This window comes from Pelophylax lessonae (genome assembly GCF_965119305.1).
Source record: "Pelophylax lessonae genome assembly, chromosome: 3".
Taxonomy (NCBI): domain Eukaryota; kingdom Metazoa; phylum Chordata; class Amphibia; order Anura; family Ranidae; genus Pelophylax; species Pelophylax lessonae.
In genome coordinates this window covers 30,073,267-30,088,641 of record NC_138770.1, presented here as the reverse complement: position 1 = coordinate 30,088,641, position 15,375 = coordinate 30,073,267, and the positions used below count along the sequence as shown (strand labels likewise).

The window sequence follows — 15,375 nt, the reverse complement described above, 5'->3', positions numbered from 1 at the left end:
CCCCACGCTCACCTGACCTAAATCCAATAGAACCCCTCTGGGACATTCTGTTTCAGTCCATCCGACGCCGCCAGGTTGCACCTCAGTCAGTTGAGGAGCTCAGTGATGCCCTGGTCCAGATCTGGGAGGAAATACCCCAGGACACCATCCGTGGTCTCATTAGGAGCATTCCCCGACGTTGTCAGGCATGTATACAAGCACGTGGGGGCCATACACACTACTGAGGAACATTCTGAGGTCCTGCAATGACATTTCACCAAAATGGACTCGCCTGCTGCATCATTTTTTCACTTTGATTTTCGGGGTGTCTTTGAATTCAGCCCTCTGTAGGGTGATAATTTTCATTTCCATCAAACTATGTGGCATCCTTTCCTTCCTAACACATTACCCAGTCCATACCAGTATAGATCCTAACATATTACCCAGTCCATACCAGTATAGATCCTAACACATTACCCAGTCCATACCAGTTTAGATCCTAACACATTACCCAGTCCATACCAGTTTAGATCCTAACACATTACCCAGTCCATACCAGTATAGATCCTAACACATTACCCAGTCCATACCAGTATAGATCCTAACACATTACCCAGTCCATACCAGTATAGATCCTAACACATTACCCAGTCCATACCAGTATAGATCCTAACACATCACCCAGTCCACACCAGTATAGATCCTAACACATTACCCAGTCCAAGGGGAAATAAGATCTTATTACCTCCTCTGCTGCCACTTCCAGCAACGTCTCCTCGCTTCTACCTACCTCATGGAACTTCCTGTCTTTGTCTAACATCACTTCCTGTCTGTACCTGACATCACTTCCTGTCTTCCATAGAAACTTCCTGTCTATAAAGAAGTGAGGTCACTACCTTGTGGATCTCAGAGGAACTGCAGCCCCGAGAAACGTCTCGTAGTGTGAACACGGCCTTGTTTTTTTTTTTTTTGATTGTTTTTTTTTTTTTCAAAATAGTTTTGTTTATAGCGGAAAATATAAAATCAATTAGAGAGTATGTGTGTTTTAGTGGTTGTCTTTGGGAAATAAACATATGAGTGCTGCCAGCATTGCTGCAGAGGTTGAAGAGGTGGGGGATCAGCCTGTCAGTGCTCAGACCATACGCCGCACACTGCATCAAATTGGACTGCATGGCTGTCGTCCCAGAAAGAAGCTCCTTCTAAAGATGATGCACAAGAAAGCCCGCAAACAGTTTGCTGAAGACAAGCAGACTAAGGGCATTGATTACTGGAAACATGTCCTGTGGTCTGATGAGACCAAGATAAACTTATTTAGTTCAGATGGTGTGAAGCGTGTGTGGGGGCAACCAGGTGAGGAGTACAAAGACAAGTGTGTCTTCCTACAGTCAAGCATGGTGGTGGGAGTGTCATGGTCTGGGGCTGCATGAGTGCTGCCGGCACTGGGGAGCTACAGTTCATTGAGGGAACCATGAATGCCAACATGTACTGTGACATACTGAAGCAGAGCATGATCCCCTCCCTTCAGAGACTGGGCCACAGGCTAGTAGTATTCATACATGATAACGACCCCAAACACCTCCAAGACGACCACTGCCTTGCTAAAGAAGCTGAGGGTAAACGTGATGGACTGGCCAAGCATGTCTCCAGACCTAAACCCTATTGAGCATCTGTGGGGCATCCTCAAACGGAAGGTGGAGGAGCGCAAGGTCTCTAACATCCACCAGCTCTGTGATGTCATCATGGAGGAGTGGAAGAGGACTCCAGTGACAACCTGTGAAGCTCTGGTGAACTCCATGCCCAAGAGGGTTAAGGCAGTGCTGGAAAATAATGGTGGCCATACAAAATATTGACAGTTTGGGCCCAATTTGGACATTTCCACTTAGGAGCATACTCAGTTTTGTTGCCAGGGGTTTAGACATTAATGGCTGTGTGTTGAGTTATTTTGAGGAAACAGCAAATTTACACTGTTATACAAGCTGTACACTCACTACTTTACATTGTAGCAAAGTGTCATTTCTTCAGTGTTGTCACATGAAAAGGTAGAATAAAATATTTACAGAAATGTGAGGGGTGTATCTACTTTTGTGAGATACTGTATATAAATATATATCTATATACTGTTTATACACACACATACAGTATAAACAAATGTTTTGCCTTTTATCTCTGTTTTGAACTGAAGGGGTTGCTTTACAAGACGATCGTTTACATACACAGCGCTTTTGCAGCACTTTTTAGGTGCAGTGCACTTTTTTTAAGGACACGCGACTCAAAAAATGCTTCAAAAAGCATTCTGAGGCGCTTCCCATTCATTTTAATAGAGAGAGGTGTTTTTGAGGAGCTTTTTTAGCACTCCAAACATGCTCCAAAGATGCTGCTTGCAGGATTTTTTTTCACTGCCCCATCAGCACCCTCAGGGTGAAAGCATTCATTGATTTTAATGGGATTGAGAATGAAAGAGAAAAGGAAGTAAGTCTGTCCGAGGATTTACCGCCAGCCGTTCCTGGAGTCAGCACTTTGTGTCTGGATTCAGCAGATATGCGAGCCAAGAAGACCATATTATGTAGAAGAGGGGTTGTTTGTCTCGGAAGACACAAAGTATTCTTTCATTTAGCATTATCCATGTGAGCTTACACTTCATTAAGGCGATGTCTATATCTGGGCTTTTCCAGGCGGCCCCAATAGCAATTTTGCCCACCAAGAACATGAAGTATATTAAGGAAGAGAGGAAAAGTCCATGGTGCCGCACATCCATGGAGTCCTATGGTAGTATGAGAGAGACAACCTCAGCCTTGGCTCCTGCCAGGCCACGCTCCCAACACATTTTACTCCGCACCCAGAGCTTAGTCATGGGGAAGAACATGAAGTATATTAGGGTCCATGTGTGTCCCGGGACATTTTTGACTGGTTTATTCAGTAGGGTAATATATGAAATAGTTATGTAACCAGGTTGGTAGGCGACTAATAAGGATGGAGGGAGGGAAGGGAAAGGAATGAGACAAGGAGGGGGTAAGTCTACCAAACACTGGATGTGGGGATAAATACCAAAGACCAAAAATGGATAAAAAAGGATAATACATGTTTATTGATTATAACAAACAACAATATATATCAAATCATATAAATAATACAATATCTGTTTAAAGTACATCTTGTGGATCTACGCATTTTGCTCAACAGAGCTTCCTCAGGATCCAAGAGTACATTCTTATCAGATAAATCCATATAAAATCACAATATCTAAAACAAACAATAATAACAAATCAATATACATAGTATATAAAAAGAAAAGAAAAATTATAAATAAATAACAAAAATAAATAAATATATAAATTATTAGGAAAAGAAAAAAAAAAGGAAAAAAAGAAAAAAGGGGGTGTGAGTCAGCAGACTAAATAGGACCATCGGGGGGGGGGGGGGATTCCAAAAAATTGGAAGGCGGAGAGGAGGATCACAAAGTAAAAGCCATTGAAACATGTCCTTACCCTTTTAGTAAAAAATCGAATCAAAAACAATGCTCTCTGCATCAGTGATGTATGATGATGTTTAGAAATCTGTATAGAGTACAGCTGAAAGATAAGGAACTAAAGACCGAAAAAGAGTAAGATCAACCATAAAAAGCAGTGAATGGTATGTACAATATGAATACTGACGACCCCAGAAAGGGGTATTAGAATTATATAAAGTGATACACAGAGTGAAGTGTAAATGTGACTCTATCAATACACAAAAATAAAATAGATGAGTATGAGGGCCAACACAACCAAAGAGAGTGTGAATAAATAAGGAAAGGTGCAATGGGGTAAGTGAACAATGATATGACATTAATGAAGATGTGTACAAGACGAGTGAGAGATATGAAGGAGATGCACACTAAAATATCCATAATACCACATAGAAAAAAAAAATATATAAATAAAATTTTTTTTTTAAGTACCGGAAGAGAGAAAAACAAAGGTGGAATCAAAAAATGATTCATCTGGGTGAATGTTGGTCACACTCATTCAACTATTTTTGTATTTTTAAATAGACCTCTAAATGTTTCTGAAAGCTCACACCACAAAATGTACTCAGCCAATGAAAGGTAATGACTCTGTGACAGACCTAACCAGGACAGAGGCTTTTGGAGAGGACTGGGAGCGAGCCTCTTACCCAGTGACTATGGGCCCTGGCATTTAAGGGAACACCACTCTTTGGAAGGTGTATGCCTGGGGGATCCGTGGAGTGGTCTTGTTTCTAATTCAAGTTTATGTCTCCCCAAAACACACAGACTCCGGGAACTGGAGGTTCCATATCCATATTTTGGGCCTCTATGCCTCAAACCAGCAATGACTGTAGATGTTATGTAATCAGCTCAAACCACTGGGGCCTCCTGCTATAACGTGTTTATGTTAAGTAGATCTCTCCCATTGTTCCATTGTTTCTGTCTGTCTGCTAGTATTGTCCCCTCCACCTAGGCTGGTTTAAGTGACCAGTTAATTAGCTCATGTTAAGTATATCACTGTAAGTTATCAGTTGCTAGAGGGGGAGTAGCATAGTTCATGTTACATAGTTAGTGAGGTCGAATAAATACATCAGTCCATCCAGTTCAACCTATGATGTGTGCGTGTTTGCTGTTAACCGTACAACGAATACCCCTATATGTTGTGGTCTTTAAGGTGCCCATCTAATAGTCTTTTGAAACTATCGATGCTCCCTCTGCTGATACCACTGCTTGTGGAAGAGAATTCCACATCCTTACTGCTCTGACAGTAAAGAACCCCCTACGTATTTTAAGGTTAAACAGTTTTTCCTCAAGTTTTAGTGAGTGGCCACGTGTCTTATTCTATTACCTTTCTCTTAAAAGTTTGTTCCCTATGCTAAGGTCAGCAGTACAGTATTTGTACATTGATATATCCCCCCTCAACCGTCTCTTCTCCAGAGAGAATAAGTCCATTCCCCTAATTATTTTTGTTGCCCTTCTCTGGACTCTCTCCAGTTCCAGCACATCCTTCCTGAGGACCGGTGCCCAGAACTGGACAGCATACTCCAGATGTGGCCGTACCAGAGTCTTGTAGAGTGGGAGAATAATATCTTTATTTCTGGAGTGAATCCCCTTTTTTATACATGCCAGTATTATGTTGGCTTTGCTTGCATGCCATTGCCAAGCCTGTTGTCCACAAGGACCCCCCGGTCCCTTTCCATCATAGGTTCACCCAGAGGATCACCGCCTAGTGAGTAGCTTGCGTTCGTGTTTCTGGCACCCAAGTGCATTACCTTACATTTTTCAACATTAAACCTCATCTGCCATGTAGTTGCCCACCCCATTATTTTGTTCAGGTCCCCTTGTAAGGTTTCCACATCCTGTATAGAAGTTATTGCCCTACTTAGTTTAGTATCATCCGCAAATACCGAGATTGTGCTGGTTATCCCATCCTCTAGGTCATTTATGAATTAATTAAACAGGATTGGTCCCAGGACAGACCCCTGGGGGACCCCACTCTCCAGACCCGCCCTATCAAAGTACTCCCCATTTATCACCACCCTTTGGACTCTCCCCTGGAGCCAGTTTCTTTATCCAGGTACTCACCTTATGGTCCATACCTACCTTCCTTAGTTTGTACAGTAAGCGTTTGTGGGGAACGGTGTCAAATGCCTTTGCAAAGTTCAGACAAACCACATTCACAGGCTTTCCTTTATCTAGTTGGCTGCTCACTTCTTCATAGAAGGTTATTAGATTGGTCTGGCAAGAACGATTTTTCATGAATCCATGCTGATTACTACTAATAATACCGTTTTTATTACTAAAGTCTTGTATATAGTCCCTTAACATCCCCTTCAAAATCTTGCAGACTACTGATGTTAGGGTAATCGGCCTATAGTAGCCTAGGATATATCTCTGCCCTTTTTTAAATAATAATTTTCCAATCAGCCGGTAGCATACCGTCTGTAGCCTATCCATAAAGATGAAGAACAATGGTCTGGCTGATGAATAACAAAATCTATTTTTGTTGGAAAACATTTCCCGCACTCAGAACTTCAATATGTATTTGTATCTATGTAACACTTCTGATGTCTGGCAAGACTGGACATCTGTGAAAAATATTTCCCACACTCAGAACAGGGAAGTGGCTCCTGCCCCGTGTGATCTCTGATGTCTGGAAAGATTGGACTTCTCTGTAAAACATTTCTCGCACTCAGGACAGGAATACGGCTTCTCCCCTGTGTGAGATCTCTGATGTTTAGAAAGATCAGACTTCTGTGAAAAACATTTCCCACACTCAGGACAGGAATACGGCTTCTCCCCCGTGTGAGTTCTCTGATGATTGCAAAGATAAGACTTCTGTGAAAAACATTTCCCACACTCAGGACAGGAATACGGCTTCTCCCCCGTGTGAGATCTCTGATGTCTGGAAAGTTCAAACATCTGTGAAAAACATTTCCCACACTCAGAACAGGAATATGGCTTCTCCCCTGTGTGAGATCTCTGATGTCTGGAAAGATCAGACTTCTGTGAACAACATTTGCCACACTCTGAACAGGAAAATGGCTTCTCCCTTGTATGAAACCTCTGATGTCTAACAAGGTTTGATTTCCGTGCAAAACATTTTCCACACTCTGAACAGGAAAATGGCTTCAGCCCCGTGTGCAGTCGCTGATGTGTGTGAAGATGGGACTTATCTGAAAAGCATTTCCCACACTCAGGACAAGAATAAAGCTTCTCCCCTGTGTGAGTTCTCTGATGATTCCAAAGATGAGACTTCTGTGAAAAACATTTCCCACACTCAGGACAGGAATATGGCTTTTCCCCCGTGTGAGATCTCTGATGTCTGGAAAGATTAGACTTCTTTGAAAAACATTTACCACACTCAGGACAGTTATATGGCTTCTCCCCTGTACAAGATCTTTTGTGTACATCAAGATTGCATCTAAAATGGAAACACTTCCCGCACTTAGTACAGGAAAACCTCTTATCTGTTGGAAGGATGGCACTTTCCCTCACAGTCTGAGGTTCCTCAGGATAAGAGGAATACGATGGTCCATCTACACTGTGTGGTGCCGGATGGACATTTGAGGTAGCCAGGTTTTCTCCTGGACTATACTGTGTGATGTCCTCATCTTCTACTTTAAAGTCTGGAGACAAAGTGAGACAATCCTCTGAGGTTTTCCTCATCTCCCGTCCATGTACTAAAATAGAAATACAAAGATCATTATTAGACATCAGCACATTGGTTCCCCTAAACCAGGACTCCGCCCACATCAGGCAGCTTTGTCTCTGAGTATCTTACAATTCGCCCCTCAAGGTAAATAGTAAATGGGTCCTCTGATCTCCTACCAGTTCATTTCTTTATTCATGGACCTTAGTCAGAGAGAGAGAGAGGAAACAACAAGAACTGTGTTTTATAGGGGTGACAGTGATTAGGGGATTATAGGACGAGTGTCCCCTCCCCCTCTATCACTCATTGCCATGTTTCCAACACAAGAAGTCCTGCACTTCCTAATTTAGTCCATGATTTAGTCATGAATAACAGCGGGGCTGAGCCCCACCAGAGGTCAGAGAGTGAGGATGGGGGAGAACAACCAAGATGAAGACTGGACTGATCCTGAAGATCTCCATCATTGGGTTACTGACTCCTCCCTCATTATCACTTTCTGTTTAAGGTTCCAAAGCTGGAGGATGTTATCACATTATTATCACCATGTAAAAGTCTGTCCTCCAATCAAATCATCAGATATAAAATGTCCAGCTCATAGAAAATGGGTGCAAAAGAAGTAAAGCCTATGTAATGTACAACTTATTATATAGGATACAAAAGTTAGGTCTATACAGTATCAGAATTAAGTACAACATTGAGTATATAATCCAGGGGTCAGGAGTATGTAATGTACAACATAGTGTATATAGTGCCGGGTCAGGAGTATGTAATGTACAATATAAATTATACATTGTAAAGTTCAGGACTAGGGATAGGCTGGATGGAGTCGAACATAAGTTCAACTTGAACACCAGGTGTTTGTGTGTTCGCCGAACCCGCTAACACCCGGGGCGCTCGGCGACAAGGTCGCCCACCGATGAGTGCATGATTGCAGTGCATTAAGTGCTTGTGATTTGCCAAAGTATGTACCTGACCTGTATGCTTTGGCCAATCACAGCACAATGTCCTGTCAGAGTCTTTATTGGCCAATGGCAGGGTGCCTTTAGCCAATCATGGCTCAGGTGCTAAGTCCACGCCCCACACTATAGAAGGCTGCTGCTTACATGGCATCTGTGTATAGTGTGAAATAATAGAGCAGGGGTCTTCAAACTATGGCCCTCCAGTTGTTTAGAAACTACAATTCCCATCATGCCTAGTCATGTCTGTGAATGTCAGAATTTTACAATGCCTCATGGGATGTGTAGTTCTGCAACAGCTGGAGGGCCAAAGTTTGAGGATCCCTGTAATAGAGGTTAAGCAGGTAGTTAGTGGATAGTGTGTGGAGTTAGTTTAGTGCAGTCAGTGTAGTGTTCAGGTTATAAACCACGTTTAAAATGTATGGATATGTTGTATTCCTGGGTCCCCTTTCAGTGTTCCCCAAGTTTTGGGTCCCTGTCACTTATAGTTTGTGAGCAGTGCCATGCCAAGCTGACCAATATTTCCCATAGATGCCAATGTTAAAGACGGGGAGCAGTGTCATGTCAAGCTGACCAATATTTCCCATAGACGCCAATGTTGAAGATGGGGAGCAGTGCCATGCCAAGCTGATCAATATTTCCCATAGACGCCAATGAGCACTGAAAGCTGAAAGTTGGTCTAGGCAGGAAGGGGGTGAAAGTGTCCTCTATTTACGTGGTTAATGGGAACCCTAGGACACAATTTAAAAAAAAAATGGCACGGGGTCCCTCCCAAAATCTACACCAGGCCCTTGGGGTCTGGTACAGATTTTAAGGAAAACTCCATGCCAATATGAAAAAAAAAAAAAAACACTTATCCGGAGTGGGCAGCCTAATCCATACCAGACACTTATCCCAGTGGACAGCCTGGCAGGCCAGGATGGGGGGGTGAGTGAGTGCCTCCCCTCCTGAACCTTACCAGGCCACTTGCCCTCACCATGGGGAGGGTGCTTTGGGGTGATGGGGACAAGGGCCTCTTCCCGACAACCCTGAGCTGTGGTTGTGGGGGTCTGGGGGTGGGGGGCTTATCGGAATCTGGAAGCCCCCGTTAACAAGGGGGCCCCCAGATCCCGCCCCCCTCCCTATGTGAATGGGTATCGGGTACATCGTACCCCTACAGATTCAGCAAATATATTGTACATAATAATAAACACAAAAGACAGTTTTTGAAAAGTCCTTTATTCAAAAATAAAAAATAGTGTCCCCCGATGTAAATCCATCATCAATCACGACGGCCGCCGCACCCGAAAAATAGAAAAAAATTAAAGGACGCTTCCAACTCTTCTGAGGTGTCCCGCTGCATGACGCTCTTGAGCTTTGACAGCTCTTTTATAGGCAAGGGGTGGGGCCACCCAGTTACATCACCCGGTGGCACCGCCCCTTCGGACATTTGACGTAAAGGACTTGTCAAAAAACTGGATTTTTGTAAGAACTTACAGTAAAATCCTGAAGTCAATTGACAGACGCAGCTCTTATGCTTCTTATACCATTGGGTTATGCGGCCTCCTACAGGAGTAGTACTAGGCAGGAAAAAAACAGTTCACCACGCCTACGGGGGCTGCGGGCAGAAGTAATTGCCGCCAGAAAAGCAACCTTCTGGGATAAAGAAAGCAGAGAAATCTCCCTAATGTTCTCAAAAGGAGGCTTTTTAAGAACAGACAAAACCAGATTGAGATCCCACGGAGGCAACGGGGATCTCCTCGGAGAAGCCAGATGACGCACCTTCTGAATAAAAGTGCGAATCAAGGCATTAGCAGCCAACGAACGTTGGAAGTAATTAGCCAAGGCCGACACTTGGCCCTTAATAGTGCCCAAGGCCCTTAAGATCCCCCCTTAAATATATGCAGATAGCAGAGTGCTCAGGGATATGCCTACAGAGACCCCAGCACTTTACCACCTCACTGAAAAACCTCCAGAGCTGAACTGTGCAGCAGGAAAGTGAAGGTTAAAGTCACAGCCTGAATAGAATGTGAAAGGTCACGCTGCCTATATAGCTCCATAGAGCTACACAAAAATAGCTGCCAATGCAAGTCTATGGGAAGCACAGGGAAAATGGCTGCACCATGCAAGTCAATGGGGAGAAATTCTCCTATGCCCACACAAAAAGATGGCAGCTCCCACAGCGTGCCATGCGGTCAGGGGACCCCAAATCGGAGGCCACAGAGGATCTACAACAAGACCCAGCAGGGAAAAGGTACCATTTTTACCCCCCAAGGACGCCAGGCACCGTAGCAATAGCGCCCCCCAGGTGAAAACCTCAATAAGGGCAGGGGAGGTGGTCAGAACACAAGGCCAGGTATCCTGACAGGCCAGGGGGATCTTTTAGGAACTATTAGGTCCTATCATCCCCAGGAGTGGGTCCACGTCCCCCCCCAAGACCACTACCCCCCCATACCATGGAATGGGTGGGCTCCGCTCCGGACTGACCACCTCCCACCTGGAGTGGGGGTGCTGCCAGCAGAGAGGTACTCTGCGACTCGGAGCGTTCTAGGTCGTCGTGTCCCAGCGAGACATCCACTCGCAGGTCCGTCCCCATCTAAAAATGGGGCTCTGTCGTGGCAAAGCCTAGTGCGGGACTATAACCTGCACACGTAGGCCAGGCTGGGAGACCTTAAGGATCTAGATTATCCAGTGCGAAACCTCAGCCGGCTATCGCTTGTAGTTCACCAGGAGGATCCCCTTGAAAACTAACTAGCAGAAGTGAGTAAAGAAAATAAAACAAAATATTCTTTAAAATAAAAAACTGAGACCGAAGTCCCAGCAGGAAACCTAGGTCCTAACCCTTCATTAGGCAGAAACAAAACTGGTATGCTGAAGCAGGGTGTGTGGGGTTATGCCTATAGGGACAGCCCCCGTAGGCATGGTGAACTGTTTTTTTCCTGCCTAGTACTACTCCTGTAGGGGCCAACATAACCCAACGGTATAAGAAGCATAAGAGCTGCGTCTGTCAATGGATGATAAAGAAACTGTCTTTTGTGTGTAGCACCCTCCTAGGTAGATGCTAGTGAGAGAGTATAGTTTTTGGCTCTGTCTACCTATCAGAGGAGCAGCAGGCAAATCTATATTGCTTTCTGCCTACCAGAGAACAGGATCTGTTAGTGAGGTCTGCTCAGTGTGCTCAGTATGCGATTCATTCTGTCTTGAGAGTGTTTCACATTGGTCCAATAGGGAGGCATGTAGGACAGTGGGAGGAAACCTGACCAATGGATGCATAGGCTTTGATACAGTTCTGGTGATTGGCAGAGACAGGCTGTCTCGGTGCATTCTGGGATACTGTATAAAAGCCAGGAGCACATGTGCTGCAGGGTCTTTGGCTGGAGAGCAGAGTCCCGGAGGGAGGGCGGCAGCTGCCTCCTCCTCTGTAGCAGTGGCAGGTGGTCTTAGGAGGTCATCCTGAGGGCCAGAGGAAAAGAGTTGAACCCAGAGGTCAAGGAGAGCTGACTGAGGGGGAGACACTGGAGACCCTAGAAAAACAGTATCGTGAGTACAGGGGCTTATGTCAAGGTGACTGACCTGAGGGGGGCCACCCCAAGAGTAGGATAGTCAGTGGACGGGTCTCAGCAGTCAAGAAATAGGATGGAAAGGAGATTGTCCTGAAGATAAACTTAGTTCATCAAGTCATTTGGAAAAGAGACTTAACCACTTAAGCCCCGGAAGATTTTACCCCCTTCCTGACCAGGGCCTATTTTGCGATTCGGCACTGCGTGATTTTAACGGACAATTGCGTGGTCGTGCGATGCTGTACCTAAACGAATTTGACGTCCTTTTTTTCCCCACAGACAGAGCTTTCTTTTGGTGGTATTTCATCACTTGTGCGATTTTTTGATCATGCGCTATAAACAAGAATAGAGCAACAATTTTTGCAAATATAACAATATTTTTCACATTTTTTTATATGAAATTCCCCCCAAAAAAATGTAAAAATCAAAATTTTTTAACATTTTTTGCCAATTTGTTTTCTGCTACATATGTTTGGTAAAAAAAAATCACAATAATCGTATTTTGATTGGTTTGCGCAAAAGTTATCGCAGCTACTAACTAAGGGAAATATTTTTGTCATTTTTGTTGTTTTTTTTTAACGAGTAATGGCGGCGATCTGCGATTTTTTTTGCGGGACTGCGACATTGCGGCGGACAGATCGGACCCTTGACTGACATTTTTGACACTTTTGGGGGTACCAGTGACATTACTACAGTAATCAGTGCTATACATATGCACTGTTACTGTAAAAATGACACTGGCAGGTAAGGGGTTAACTTTATTGGGGAAGGAGGGGTTAAGTGTGTCCCTAGGGGTGTGCTTCTAACTGTGCAGAGATGTGGCTTTACATGTAACAGCAGAGATCTACGGTCCTACATAGCAGGACCATTAGATCTCTGCTGTTACACAGGGGAGAATGACAGGCGGCTTTGTTTACATTAGCCGCCTGCCTTTCTCCCTTCACAGTGGACGATCGCGAGTGACCGGCGGACACCGGGTCCGCCGGTCACACGCGCGGACTTGATAGGAAACGGGGCGGGAGCGCGCCTCCGGCGGGGCGCGGCCGCCCGCTATTGGCTCACAGGCTAGTGACGTTCCCATACGTCACTTTGCCTGGCCGGGGCTGACCACCGCAGTATATGTACTTGCAGCGGTCGGCAAGTGGTTAAAGCTAAATTCACCTCAGTGGCAAGATGGATCAACAGCCTGGCTGTACCAAGAGATAGAAGTCCTCAAATCTTGTGCATAGTTAATTCGGAGTATCCCACTATTCCCTTCTCCCACCCCTAATTTATAAATAAAAACACCCAAAACTACTACATACCCCTGGATTGATTTTTGAATGAGCCAAGAAGGAAAGTGAGAGACTGAGTATTAAGGTTGCTAATGGTAACCCAGTGGGATCCAAAGGTGTGAAATCAGGCAGTCCTCAAGGGGGCAGTGCTAAATGTGTTTATTTTTTTTGTACACTTTTTTTGTGAATGGGTAGGAGTATGATTGTTAAAAGGGGGCTTCCAGTTTCCGAAAAGCCCCTCACCTGCAGACCCCCACAACCACAGCCCAGGGTTGTCGGAAAGAGGCCCTTCTCCCCATCAACATGGGGGGCAAGCAGCCTGGTATGGATCAGGAGGGGGGTTGCTCGCTCGTCGCACCCCTTTTCTGGCCTTCCACGCCACATGTTTAGGTAAGGGGCTGGTATGGATTTTGGGGGGACCCAAAGCTATTTTTTTTTTTTAATTTTGGCGTGGGGTTCCCCTTAACCACTTAAGCCCCGGAGGATTTGGCCGCTCAAAGACCAGGCCCTCTTTTGCGATTCGGCACTGCGTGAATTTAACGGACAATTGCGTGGTCATGCACTGCTGTACCCAAATGAAATTGACGTCCTTTTTTTCCCACAAACAGAGCTTTCTTTGGTGGTATTTGATCACCTCTGCGATTTTTATTTTTTGCGCTATAAACAAAAAAAGAGCGACCATTTTGAAAAAATAACAATATTTTTTGAAATTCTCAAAAAAAAAAATGTAAAAATTTTAATTTTTTAACATTTTAGGCCAATTTGTTTTCTGCTACATATTTTTGGTAAAAAAAATAAAAATCGCAATAAGCGTATTTTGATTGGTTTGCGCAAAAGTTATTGCGTTTACTAACTACGGGAAAGATTTATGTGATTTTTATTGTTTTTTTTTTAAACTAGTAATGGCGGCTATCTGTGATTTTTTTTTTGCGGGACTGCGACATTGGGGCGGACAGATCGGACCCCCTAACTGAAATTTTTGACACATTTGGGGGTACCAGTGACATTACTACAGTAATCCGTGCTATAAATATGCACGGTTACTGTAAAAATGACACTGGCAGGAAAGGGGTTAACTTTATTGGTGATCAAGGGGTCAAGTGTGTCCCTAGGGGGCGTGATTCTAACTGTAAGGGGGCGTGGCTAGTGAAGTTATCACAGAGACATACGATCCTACATAGCAGGATCGCATAGCCTCTGCCATTACTTCAGGGAGAATGACAGACGGTTGTGTTTACATCAGCAGTCTGTCTTTCTCCCTCTCCTGAGGGAGATTGCGAGTGACATCAGAGCCGCCGGTCACACGCGCAGGCTAGGCAGGGAACATGCGGGGGCAGGAGCACGCCGGTGGTGGCGTGCCCTTGCCCCCTACAGGCTCGCGGGTGAGCGACGTACCCATGCGTCACTTTGCCTGTAGGGGCTGACAGCCGCAGTATATATTCGTGCAGCGGTCGGCAAGTGGTTAAAATCCATACCAGACCCGAAGGGCCTGGTATGGACTGGGCAGGGGGGAACCCTATGCTGTTTTTTATCTGTATTGCTGGGAGCCGACAATACATTACAACTGGGAGCAAGTTTAAATGACATTTTTTCCTTTAGAAATGACAGTATTGCTGCAGCAGGCTCCATACATCGTACAGATGTGCCATTTTTCAGGCACATTAGGGGACCCCTAGGCACAATATATAAAGGAATTTTTCATTTTTATTGTTTCGCTTTAAGCATTATTAAAATCCCTGCTCCTGTAAAACAATTGTTTTAAAAACTTTTTTTCACATTGATACATGTTCCCCAGGGCAGTACCCGGGCCCCCATACTTTTTATGGCAATAACTTGCCTTTAAAATTAGGACTTTTGATTTTTCCTGTTCGTGTCCCCTAGACTTTATTACAGTTGGCATGTTCGCTAGAACTTTCCCCCTGTTTGAGATGTTCTGGTGCGAACCGAACAGGGTGGTGTTCGGTCCATCACTATTCAGGACTCATAATATTGGTATTCAGGAATCAGTGGAAGCTTAAATGTTTACATGAGACAAGTTGCAGAGGTCCCACACCGCTGCCTCCCATCTCCTGAGACTGCACTCAGTGAAGGGGTTCTGAGACTATACAGACATATCCCTCCACCCGGCACAGCCAGCAGATATCAAAGCAAGTAAATCTGAGAAATCTGCTGTCAGAGATCTTGCTAGACCTGGGCACTCTGGACCAATCAGTGAGCAGTATGGGTGGAGGAATGTATTTAGTATTAATGACCCACCTGTGCTGATCTCTGTAGGAGTTTCCTCCTCTATAAATGTCCCCGTTATTCCATCCTCCTCCATAGACTGCTGATCATCCCTCACATACCTCTCTTCTTCTTCTGCTTTAACCTCAACTTTTATATCTATCAGATCTTCACCCTAAAGAAAATGAGAGAAAAATCATCTGTAAAATATAAGCTCACATAAAAAATCCTCACATCATCTCCACAAGTCCATGTTCTAGATACTCCA

The 15,375-nt window shown here is 44.5% G+C and overlaps 1 protein-coding gene across 1 annotated transcript in view; it reads right to left on the bottom strand.

Moving 5' to 3' along the window:
- LOC309550684 (uncharacterized protein) overlaps positions 1-15,375 on the bottom strand; it is a 1,024,308-nt gene that overhangs the window by 902,891 nt on the left and 106,042 nt on the right. Inside the window, exon 3 of the mRNA XM_082251019.1 lies at positions 6,171-6,852. Coding sequence (XP_082107145.1) covers positions 6,171-6,852 — 682 coding nt within the window. The remainder of the gene's footprint in view (positions 1-6,170; positions 6,853-15,375) is intronic.